This window comes from Bubalus kerabau, chromosome 21 (assembly GCF_029407905.1).
Source record: "Bubalus kerabau isolate K-KA32 ecotype Philippines breed swamp buffalo chromosome 21, PCC_UOA_SB_1v2, whole genome shotgun sequence".
NCBI lineage: Eukaryota > Metazoa > Chordata > Mammalia > Artiodactyla > Bovidae > Bubalus > Bubalus kerabau.
This window is the reverse complement of record NC_073644.1, coordinates 15,764,543-15,777,613: the sequence shown is the minus strand read 5'-3', so window position 1 is coordinate 15,777,613 and position 13,071 is coordinate 15,764,543. Positions and strand designations below refer to the sequence as shown.

The following is a 13,071-nucleotide window of genomic DNA, read 5'->3' as shown; positions in this document are numbered from 1 at the left end:
AAGCTATAGTTTTTCCAGTAGTCATGTATGGATGTGAGAGTGAGTGCTGAAGAATTGATGCTTTTGAACTGTGTTGTTGGAGAAGACTCTTTAGAGTCCCTTGGACAGCAAGGAGATCCAACCAGTCCATCCTAAAGGAAATCAGTCCTGAATATTCATTGGAAGGACTGATGCCGAAGCTGAAGCTCGAATACTTTGGCCACCTGATGCAAAGTACTGACTCATTGGAAAAGACCCTGATCCTGGAAAATTTGAAGGCAGAAGGAGAAAGGGATGACAGAGGATGAGATGGTTGGATGGCATCACTGACTCAATGGACAGGAGTTTGAGCAAGCTCTGGGAGTTGGTGATAGACAGGGAAGCTTGGTGTGCTGCAGTCCATGGGGTCACAAAGTGTCAGACAACTGAGTGACTGAACTGAACTGATAACAAAGATCAATAAAACTAAAAGCTGTTTCTCTGAATAGATAACACTGACAAACCATTAGCCAGACTCATCAAGAAACAAAAGGAAGAGACTCAAATCAATAAAATTAGCAATGAAAAAGGAGAAGATACAATGGACAACACAGAAATACAAAGAATCATAAGAGACTACTATGAGCAACTATATGCCAATAACGTTGACAACTTGGAATTAATGGACAAATCCTTAGAAAAGTATAACCTTCCAAAAGTAAATCATGAAAAAAGAGAAAATATGAACAGACAAATCACAAGCACAAAAGTCTTAAGTACGATAAAATATCTTCCAACAAACAAAAGCCCAGGGCCAGATGGCTTCACAGGCAAATTCTACCTAAAGTTTAGAGAAGAGCCAACACCTATCCTGTTCAAACTCTTTCAGAAAGTAGCAGAGGAAGGAAAGCTCCCCAACTTGTTCTATGAGGCCACCATCACCCTGTACCATTTGTTCTTTATTTCAAAGTTGTTTCATGTATTCTAGGTACTTGTATATTTGTATCAATTTTAGAATCAGATTATCAATGTCTATTAAAAACCTGCTATAATTTCAAAAAAATTCTCACCAACACTTGGCATGTTCAAACTCTTTGATTTTAGACACTCTAATAAGGTGTGACTGATATCTCATTGTGGTTTTAATCAGCATTTTTCTAATGACTAATTTCACAGAAAATCTCCTCAGTGTCCGTGGTTGCTTTTGCTAAGTAGGCCTAAAATATATTTGAGCACTTAAATGTAATTATCAACTAAGTCTTTTGACATATATGGGCACACTCAATACAATTAATGTGCTTTAGAACAAAAATATAATGGAAGCATATTTTGGTTGTATTACATTTACAAAGCTGTTTATCCAAGTATGATAATACAGAACACCTCCATATAGACTAGTGCTGTTTAAAAAAAAAAATGGCTAATCCTCCTTGTGATTAATCCCATAGCTCCATTTACTTTAGCTGGTGTCTAAAGGAAGCGCTGCATAGTCCCCAGGTCTTTTCCTACCTTTCTTTGGAAGAGATAAAGACTTCCATTTCAATACCATTTTACTAAATAAATCTATCCAATGAAAAGATGTAGGAAAAATTAAAAAGCAAATAAAAGATAGTAATATAAAATGTGTGCTAGGTCACTTTGATCATGTCCTACTCTATGCAACCATACAGACTATTGCCACCCAGGGACTTTCCAGGCAAAAATACTGGAGTGGATTGCTGTGCCCTCTTGCAGGGGAACTTCCAGACCCAGGGATCAAATCCAAGTCACTTATGTCTCATGCATTAGCAAGCAGATTCTTCACCACCTGGGAAGTGGTAAAGAGCACCACTTGGGAAGCCCCAAAACAAAACAGGTAATGAAAGAGACTAAAGTGAGAAATAAAATCATAAAAGACAGTAAAAGGAAGATTGAATTTAAAAATTGTGATAGAAAATGATGAAGGGAACAAAATGCATAAAGAAATAGTTAAAGAATGTGGGCATGAACCATTTTAAGGATATAACAGAGCCAGTTTATGAGGATTCCTGGAGGAGATTGGCCTGTCATAGCAAGAAGAGTGAGGGATATGAGGAAATCTTTTCACATACCATCCATTTGAACTTGAGTCAACTGCCAAAGCTCCTTTAGCTTCAAGTTTTGCTCCTGCAGATAGATAATGGTATCTGTCCTGAATGAGTTTTATGAAGATTAACCAAAATACAGCAAGATATGTGGAGATCTTGGTGCCAAGTCATTATGTTCCTTAATCTGTGCCAGATGACCTGTTAGGGAAACTTGAGAACTTAGAAAGAAAGAAGAGAATCCACTGACAGAAAAGTTCGAGTTGAAATGTGTTGGGCAAAAGCAGCCATTTATTCATGTTTTATAAACATGATCTTACAAACATCATACAGAGCTGGCACAAAAGAACAGACACCATCTCATACACCATGCTTCCTTCCAAACCACTTCGATTAAGTTACAGCATCAGAACAAATCAGTTACTAAGTTACACAGTTCTTCAAACATGGACATCTCCCCACTAGAGTGGTTAGATTGGCTAATAAGACAAACAATTAATTTATATGTTTAATACAGTGAAGAATTTGTAACAGAATTCAAGATCACACTGATATTGTAATACCATATAAAACAGAATTTTCAGAAGATAATGCGATCACTGTGCCTCTGCCTGCTTCAATTCTGTTCTAGTTTTTCTTCTCTCTACTTAACAGTAACTGCAAATAGTTTTACTTGACTTTTCACAGTGAAAAACACTTTAAATTAAAAAAAACTAAAAACTATTTACAAGTTAGTTATTGTCATTTTGTAATTATCTACCGTTGGCTTTATTGTCCCTCCTCCAACGACCATACTTTGCTTGGTACCACCATTAACTTCTGGCAACTGTGAAGGATACTTAGGATTTACATTTTTTAATGTTTCAGGGCTTCAAAATATATTATATTTCTTGGCCCATGATACCAAATATACAAACATAAAAAGGCCATATGATTTACGCAAACCATATACTGACTACAATTCATTTCACAGAAATGCTGAGTGGACCAAGATGCTGTGACATGACTTTGTGATGGCATGAAAACAATGATTGGAGAATAATCTTGTTTAATTCCAAAATCATCTTAAAGCACAAAAGAGGGGTTGATTTCAATTTTTGTATACAGAGTGTAAAACATTTCCTACTTTCAGCATAATCATAAAAGTTATGTATATGTTGTTTGGAAAATGTATTGTCATAGATTTTACAAACACTGTGATATCAAACACATTCTCAGAAATTGCTAGAGCACTGACACAAAACCTGACTCAAAATGTAAATTTTTCAGTAGACTTCATTTCTAACTTGCATATTTAAAATTCAACTGTACCTGAGTTTCACTCTTACTTTTCTAAACACTCAAATACAGTGACATTACCTCAAGTAAATTCTTTCCAAGTAATCACAGAGCCCTGGTACTAGAAAGCAGTACAAGACACAAGTTTATAAACTGGTCCACAGACAAGAGCTCAAGACAAATTAGCCTAGAAAAGATAGTGAAACGTACTTTGCTGTGTTAATTTGGCGGCATAAATTTGTTATGTATGAACATATGTTAAGTATATTAGGCTTGCCGTATGACTATTTTCTATAATTTGTTGGTTAAAGTAAAATTTCCTAACTAGTGATGACTGAAACTTTATGACTTTTTGTCTTCATTTCTTTTGAAATAGTAACTTAGTCCTCTCTGGGAGAGAACAAGCAAATGAAGACTTGGTCACCCACGACCTCTCTGTGTTCAAGGGATACACTTGAATGTACACTTAGAAACTATACATATTTCCTCTAAGAAAACTGCATTTCTAACTGGATTTGTAGCTGAAGTGTATTTCTTTACTCATTAGCCAACTCAACAACTTCACAAAAATATATAGGGCTTTCTTAGGCCACATTGAGTCTTGTCACAAGAAGAGAATAATGCAAGGCCATGAGTCTTATGTGAGATTGTATTTTACATCTGACTCACATGTAATCACAGAGGGAGGAAATCCTATTTTGGCTACAGTGTCCTCAACTCAGCCCTTTAATAAAATGATTTCTCATTTTGTTCACTGCTTTTTTTTTTTTTTTCCCCAACAAACCCAAGTTACCTCTCTTATGATAAAGTTGTGTCAAATTATTACAGATCAAAGAACAATAATCATATACTTTTATAATCAGGAAAGCTATTTGTAAATGACATGTCAATAATTAATAAAGCAATCTAGAACATTTCTTTAATATCTTTGGGTTTAAAGAAAAATTTATTTCTCCACTTGATAAACAATGGGTGAACTTTCATAAGAGAAGGCATGCTTTTCATTTGTAAATCCTAATAATCACATTGATTTTTAGTGAGGTGGTCCAATGAGATCATCACCACATCCATAATTTGAGACTACAGAGCAGTATTCCTAAAATGCTCAAGTACTTTTTTATTTATATCACTGGTAACCTGCAGGGGAAATTGAATATCTTATGAAAATTTATCCAGATTCTCTAATAAAGAGGAAATGATCATGATACACATTTACAGTTACTTTCTGCTAATTCAATCCATTTCTAACAACAACAACAAAAAGTTTGCACTCACGTGTCAGGGGAAAAAAAAGGAAAATTTCTCCTTGCCTAGTAAAAATCGTTAAGTTCCAATTCATCACGGCTAGGGTGCTAACCATCACAGAGTGCGTGCCACTTGGCAATTTGCCTCCTGGGATAGTCACAGATCTCCTTCCAGTGCTCTCCACCAGCTCCTTCTGCTGCTGCTCCCAGGACCAACCGCCCAATCACCTCATTTCGGGATCCCCTTTCAGAATCCAAAACCAGAAATTCAACACTTATCTCTTCTAGACCCTCACAAGGAATGTCAAAGACAAAGAGTTCATTGAACACTGCGTTGGGGGTGCATTTCTTCACATGCGTCTTCTTTTTAGAGATTCTCTTTTTGGCATGGTACAGGTTCACTTTGACATAGGGATCTGCAATGATACACAATAGACAATGTACTGGCAGAACATGGCAGGAACTCTGATCTCAAGATAACGGTGCCCTTAGATATTACTGCATACTGGCAAAATGTGATTACAATGAAAATGAGTCAGAATGAAGTGAAAATATGGATGAAGCTTGGCTTCTCTTTGGTCAACAAGTTGAAAATAAGAATGCAAAACATGAGAGATAACAGAGGATAGGAAAGAACTGTAATGGCCGGATGAAGAGATGACATAAAGGAGAAGGAAAGAGAATGTTCTAACACATTCTGATTGCTAATAACTCATTTGCAAGAACGGAATAGAAGGAAAAAACATTACACAGCATCTAACCTTACTGATGATGGACAGGGAGGCCTGGCATGCTACGATTCATGTGGTTGTAAAGAATCGGGCACGACAGAGCAACTGAACTGAACTGAACTGAACCTTACTCAGTTGTCTGACTTTGGGTAAGTCTCTCTACCTCTGCTTTCTCCTTTGGATGGGGCAATGGGCGTTTAGAGTTCACAATGGCAATGCCTTTTTCAGTTTTAATTTTTCTGTGGTTCTTTAATCACTTGCTGTGTTTGTTTCCTGTTACCCTGTATTTATATTCCTTGTGTCACATGTATCCTGTGGATTTTAAGATAATGCTACTTTGTCAAATATTTAATTACATTATTTTGCCCTATTCTGGTTGCATGAGTTCATTTTAGCTTCCTAACCTATATCTTTAAGATCATGTTTTCAGCTTCCATTACTTAACTATAAAATTATAACTAATAATAGCTCTAGGTGATATTGAATGAAATATATATATTTCATTATATATATGAATAAATACATATATATGAATGAATATATATATGAATAAAATATATATACATATATACACATATATGCATATATCCAGTCTTTACAATCCCCTTCAAGGTAAGTACTATTATGTCCAGTTTGTATAGAGTTTAAGAAACATAACCAAGATTACTGTGCTAAGAAACAGAAAAGTTAGGGTTTGAACTCAGATCATTTTAACCCATAGGTCACATGTTCTTTCTCATATAGCAAAGTTTTTTGTGTGTGTGAAAGCTAGTCACAAAACTAAAAGCTAATTCTTAAAACAGACAGTAGATACATAATGAATTGAAGGAAAGATAAAAATAATAGAAGTGTAAGGTTAGGCAGGCTCATTTAAAATACTAAAATTAAGAACTTTTCCTTAATAGCTTATTTTTTTTGTCTTATACTTCAACTTTATTCAATCAGACATCTATCACATAGAAACTGAGTCTTGTATTTTAGAACTACTTAGTTTTCTTCTTTTTGTTAATGGCATTGACTTACATTTTTATTCCATAAAATGAGAAACAGAAGAACGATCACATCATTTGTAATTGTGAATAAAGGGTAAATAAAAATCGTAGGCCAGTGTTGTTAACTGTTTTCCCCAATATATAGCTCATTTTTCATTGAACCTATGTTTTTCAAAGTATTCTTACCTGAAAGTCCAGACACATCAGATTTAGGCAGGTGCCGAGCTTTTAAAACAACCACAGTAAGAGTATTTGTGGTGGACTGATAGCAGAGAGAGATCAATAACTCACCCCGTCCTGAAGATTTCTAAACAAAAAAAGGTAAGATATAAAAATGTTTTTAGTATTCTTTAGTTTTGAAATATATACTTTTGTCAACATTTGAAGTGGTATAATAGCACTGTTATTTAAATGTACAATTCCTTAGTCTACTTTAACGTGCTAAAGAATCAGAGCAACTAAAAGTATGTATGCAATGTCATCACCTCCTAAGAACAACTATCTGCCATCTTGTGGACTTTTTAGGTACTGCAGAATGTCAAAATTCATAATGAACTAGCCACACTCATCACTAGAAACGTTTTTAAGGGAGATATTTAGAATATAGCTTACAGAGAGGTATTTTTAATTTTTTGCTTTTTAATTAACTCTCCACTTTAATTAAGTTGTTAATGGTAATGAATATTATCTAATTATATTAATATATCTGTATATGGGAAATTTTTTTTATTTTATTTTATTTTTAAACTTTACTTAATTGTATTAGTTTTGCCAAATATCAAAATGAATCCGCCACAGGTATATATGGGAAATTGATTCATGTTCAGTTTGATTTTATTTCAAATCCTTTAGAAGAGACATTATTAAAATTTGAATTCAGAAAACCTGAAACTTAGTCTGACACCCACAATTCTCTTGGCCCAGAGGGCTGATGGAGTTAGAACTCTCTTCCCCAACCCTACCCCAAATCCTTCTTTAATACAAGGAATGAGCTAAATATTGGAGAGAATTGACTCGGAATTTTTCATGCTTTGTCTTTGCATAGTATCATATAATTTATTTTTTACATAAGACTTAGATCTTGTTTTTACTTTAACATTAGATAAGATGACCAAGAACTCAAAGTACAATTTCTAACTGAAAGTAACAAAAAGTAACTTGGGGTTTGATTATAGCTAAGAATGATGGCTGACTAGAGCTCCTAAAACTTCAATACATATTTATTAAAAAAAGCTACTATGGGGTAACTGTGTGAATGAGTACTCCAAGAAAAAGAGTAGGAAACAAATCTTTATTCCCATAGTGCTACTAAGCAGCCTAGTGTATCAAACTACTTAATAATTCTATATATTGACTTTCATTAACTTGAACTGACAAAGGTGAGGATGTGGTCAAAACAAACTTTATGGTATTCTATAAAATTATGCATTATAGACACCAGTTATTCTGAAACACCACAGCTGGAATAGAGTCAGTTCCATATTTAAGGGGAAAATACAATTACATTTGATTAATTGATGTCTTATCATTTTCTAATAATTCTAGAACGACAAAAGTAGTGTAACTAAAAAGGCAGAGTAACTCCTGTTATACAACACAAGGGTGAATATAATTCAATATAATGATGTACCTCTTCCTCAAGAAGCAATTCTATGAAAAGTCAATACAACTTCAAATACTCAGGATAAATTGATTTAATTTTCAATTTCAATTATGCTAACATTGATACATATTTGATACTCATTTGCAATGAGTAAGAAATATTTGTCTGCATTTTAGTGGCAGTCTTAGTCAAAATACTTGTGATAGAAATTCATAAAAGTTATAAAATATTAGTTAAATAAATCCATAAAGTGTCCCTATTTTCTTTATATCATTGATATATATTTTAAGCATTTCAGTAGTGGGTTAAATTTTCTTTCATCTATCTGTCTCCCTGCTCCCATTTGATTATGATCAATAATAGTCAAACATGGCAAAGATGATATGTACAGGACATCATTTTAATAAAAATCCTCTTGATACAGAAAAGATTATTTATAATATGTTTAAAGACTAAAAATTAATTACCCTAACATTTCTCTTGGTAATCTCTCTGTTCATTAACATTTCTCCATTAGTTAATTCAATTCCTGCCAGAGGAATCAGGACTTCTCCAATGACATCATCTCTTGAAAACCTGTCAAAACTCAAGACTGTGAAGTGCAAGGCCAGCTCCTGGATCTGGGTGTAGGGTATCCCATAGAATGTGAAGGTCTCATCGAAAGCCGGGTCCAAGGTCTTTCTCAGAACTCTGGTTTTTACTTTATGCTTCTTCTCTGGAAGAATCATCATTTTGATGTATGGGTCAGAGGTCATTGACTGGTCATCCATGGCTGGCAAGCCACGGGCTTCCTTAATATTTACCACAAATGCTTTCTTCTCAAAGTTGTACTCTAAGGAGAAGAAGAGGGTTCCCAGTTTCTCCTGTTTCTCATCTGAAGTAAGAGAAGTGCTGGACTTTAAGCTATCAGGGGAAACTACCTCTTTTCCCCCTTCTGAAGAGAGTTTTGGGGTTACGCTCTCCAGGTCAGAAGAACTGCCAGCTTTGAAATTTGTTTTGGGAAAATTGCCATTTAGATCTCTCTTCTCAAGATCAAGATGCAAGGAATTCTTTGGCACAGCTGATTTATTCTTTACTTCATTTTTCTCATCGGCTCCAAACTTCTTTTTGCTGTCCAGGCTTTCAGGGTAAATGTCAACTCCCTTTAGCACATGCACAAACTTATATGGAGGAGTCTTGCTAGGCTTGGATGACTTTCTCTGACAGCATATCCACGCAAACAGAGAGACTGTGAAGACCAGGCCAAATGCACTGAAGATCCCCACCACTGTGGGAATTTCATCTGAAAAATCAAATGACCGATAACATGCATTAAAGGAGCAGAGTCTGAAACACCCTATTTGAAAAGCATCCTAAAGCTGGCAATTGCTGTATGTTGCACAGATTGAATTGCTTTCCAACTGTTCTGGGTGAATTATATGCCTATTTCATATAACTTTCAGGAAAAAAACTCAGATGTGCCACATAGAGAATAAACAGAAAATCCTTCCTTGTAGTAATTTTCATAACTAAAATGAAAGGATGAAACTTGGTTCAGGCTAAGGATGGGGGAATACTAAATGATCATGACCTACCTTTGTTTTCTCACTTAACATAAGATAAATAGAGTCAAATACATGAATCAGTACTCATAATATTTTCATTGATATTTTGAGGCTTTCCAGAAGCATCAATTCTTACTATGTAATTCTAAGCCACATTCTTCAAATGCTGAGAGAAATGATGGAACATTATCTGCAATTATCACAAACATTAATAATTTATATCCAAATTACAGTGAAATAAATGTACACATATTAGGGGGAAAAGAACAAAAAGGTGAACAACAGAATATTAATACTATACAACTTGTAAGACTACAAACTCGTATACTTACCCCAAATTCTTCAAATAAATACTGAATTATCCAAATTACAAATTAATTATCTAGATAGGATAAAACCCAAAGAATCGTTATAGATGAATCATCATTCCTTAAAATGTAATGAAAAGAGTGAGTAGAGATAATTTAGAGTTCAATTTTATCCATAACTGATTTTTTTCCTAGCACATTTCCACATGGCAAATGGTGATCAAATTGAAATTGGCATTCATTCCTTGAATGAGGGCACATTAATTACTGACATTATGTAACATTGATTATTCATGAAGCCTATCATGTTCCATATGTAAGCATATTCTCCAAGAAATGATTAATATCACTGTGTAAGTAAAAGCGGTGTTACTATATACGGATACAGTGAATTGAGTCAATGTTTAATATGATAAAAATTAATATAACTAATGTAATAATATCTGCTTTGGCTCCATTACATTCTATTTTTTCATCCCAGGTAGTGAATAATAAAGTTAAAACTCCCAGTCAGGAAAAGGTTAAGGCCTGCTTAACTAATCCCTGAAAGAATAGTCTTTTGTTTTTCTGCTCCTCAATCCCTCAAACTTCTATTTCATAATCACAAAACTGAACTCAAATAATATATAATTAGGAAATGACAATAGCAAAGATACCAAAGAAGATAAAACAGGAAACACATTAATGAAAAATACTCTGTAGTTTAATTATATCAATAAACTGAATTGTGTAGAGATGAAAAATATACTTTGAATTCACGAGATAGAAAAACCAGTGGATGCTACAGAAAGCAAATGAGGTGAGACCTAAAGATCATTAGCTAAACTTACTATCAGCTTTTCAGTTTTACCTTCTGTTTAAGTCTTTGTGGGGAGAAAAAACAAATATACAAACAAAACACTTCTGGACTTTCTAATCACCCAAGTCTAAGAAGCAAAAGCAAACTATTTTTTATTCTTTAGACAATGAAGAAAGAAAAAATTTTAAAAAAGGAATAGTAATTTTTTTTTTTCTAAATAGACTTATGGCCCATACCAGAACATATTTTTAACTATCACAGCATCTGAAAATTCCTCAGTATTCAAATATTTCTAATTTTCAATCAGAAACTGGGAATACATCTCATATTACAACAATATAAACTCAATCAGTCAAATGGATAGCTGTGAAAGAAATTCCTTCCTGAATACATCACATATTGTCTCATTTAATATTAATGTCAAATGGCAAAATATTTAATATAATATACAAAGATTCATCTACTCCCTATGTATTCTCTAATAATAAGACCCTAAACTTTTGAGAGCAAAGATCTGTCATTTCACTCAGTTTCATAACAAACTTCTATAAATTTCCTGATATTTCTTAATATATGTAAAGCAAAATATTGCCTTTGGAATATAATGGAACCTAAAATAACACTTTTCTATTTGAAGAAATACCTCTGATATTTTCTCTTTTTCTTTTTTCACTAAAACAGAGAAGGAGAGTAAGGGTGTTAAGCACAGATATAAGAAAAGGGAAACTGAACGGGAAAATGTAAGTCTTAAGTATAGTTCCCAGTAGTTTTTAGCTAACAGACCTGCAAATTTTCCCTTATTTCTCTGGCCTCTGGTTACCTGTGAAATAGAATGGGCTCAGCTAATTAATTTTGAATACTCTATTTAACCCTAGCATCGTAGGATTCTGTCTTTCACTAGCAGCATATTTCAAGTATACAAGAAAAACAGCAGAGAAAAAAATACCTTACGGTACATTCTGCAATAAAACATACATTCTAAATGCCCTATTAGTCAAGTTATTTTATATTGAGATCAAACCCTTATGTAATCACAGAACCATTTGGCTTCCCCTAATTAGTTAAATACAGGTTTTCATGCAAATAAAAATCACCTACAGAATTAATGAAACCAGCAAGCAAACAGATCGCTTTTCTTTACTTAGCACGTGCTGCAATTTACAGGCATACCTGGATGACTAGGAACTTCTTGGATGTAAAATCGCGCTAGCATAAAGCAATTTTAAGGAGAAAATCAAGAGAGAAACCACAGAGGTAAGCCACTATTGCCGTTTTACAGTTCTCATGTTCCTTTCAGTTTACCTGGGGAATCTATAATCAACATCCCACGGAAACATACACACACACACACACACACACACACACACACACCAGCGTATTTAAGGAACAATCGCAGTTGTTAAGTTGAGTAACTTGCTTACCAAATTCTTCCCGGCTGGTAGAGATCGGAGCCATTTTCTGTTGCGTATTCTGTCCGAGGTGCTGAACGGAAACCCTCTGGTTTGGTTCACTTGCCTCGATCTGAAGGGACGGGGGCTTTTCCTAGTGCTGGAAACAACAGTGCAAAGCTCAGGGGACCTAAGCCGGGAGTGGGGAAGAGGCAGCGAGAGAGGTCCACTCGCCCTCACACAGTGATTTTCCAGCCCTGTTCCTGTTTTGGCTCGTTAGAGAAGCTTGTCTCCGAGACTCTAGACGTGGCTGAAACACGAATTGACGCAATCCTGACGCTACAGGGTTGAAATCAGCACCTCCCCTCCTCTCTCCAAGCCACTCCTCTGCCCCTTCATTCTTTCTTCCTCCCTTCTCTCCCGGGATTTCAACACACATTCATCAATTATTTTAACTGTTGGACTACTGGAGATTAGTTTGCTGTTCTGTGGGGGCTCAGAGACACATAGAGATGAGTCCTGAAATTCATCAATGTCAATTCCTAACGTAAAAATCTCCTGATCATCTAGATCAGTGAAAAAATATGTCTGTGTTATCAGAATAATATAATTTACAGAAGTGATTTGAGGGAAGAGTAAGAAGATAAATTTTTACATAAATGATCCCTTATAAAATGAAAATCTATACTTTCTTGCTATTTAAATTTTTCTTTGATATATTACACCTATATTAGAAAATTTACTGTACATTGATTCATTTGGAATAAATTTTCCTATCATTATCACTTATTTTCTAATAAATTATTAGTCTAAACATTTTGATGATTCTGTTGCTCAATCTTTCTCTCAGCTCTCTTCCTTTAATATTTGACTTTTGACCAGCTAAATTACTTAGGAACATATGGGAATAATCTCTTCTGTATTCAGACTCACTCTGTTATGACTTTTGCATGTATTGAGATTGTTTTGGAAAGGATATTTCTGGTTAAAATCCCTGACTTCTAACAGGTTTATTCAAAATAGTTACAAGAATAACTTCACAGTCTGAAATGACAACAATAATTATCGGTTATTTTCAAAGGAAAACATATTACTTTTCTAAACTACTGATATCCCCAGAGTTGAGGAACTGGAAAAATATGTTGTTAGATTCTGATTAATTT

The 13,071-nt window shown here is 34.4% G+C and overlaps 1 protein-coding gene across 1 annotated transcript; it reads right to left on the bottom strand.

The window, feature by feature from the left end:
- Positions 1-2,295: 2,295 nt before the first annotated feature.
- Positions 2,296-12,317, bottom strand: SYT4 (synaptotagmin 4). Its single transcript, XM_055559072.1, has 4 exons — positions 11,942-12,317; positions 8,337-9,151; positions 6,453-6,573; positions 2,296-4,959 (listed from the first exon to the last, which is right to left on the bottom strand). The coding sequence occupies exons 1-4, from the start codon at positions 11,973-11,975 to the stop codon at positions 4,652-4,654; spliced, it is 1,278 nt and encodes a 425-aa protein (XP_055415047.1). The 5' UTR covers positions 11,976-12,317; the 3' UTR covers positions 2,296-4,651.
- Between the last annotated feature and the right edge of the window lie 754 nt (positions 12,318-13,071).

Coding starts and splice junctions, on each gene's coding strand:
- SYT4 (XM_055559072.1), bottom strand. CDS start 11,975: ATGGCTCCGATCTCTACCAGCCGGGAAGAATTTG. Junction 6,574..8,336: donor TTACCAAGAGAAATGTTAGG/GTAATTAATTTT, acceptor TTTTTTGTTTAG/AAATCTTCAGGACGGGGTGA. Junction 4,960..6,452: donor TGATGTGTCTGGACTTTCAG/GTAAGAATACTT, acceptor GTATCATTGCAG/ATCCCTATGTCAAAGTGAAC.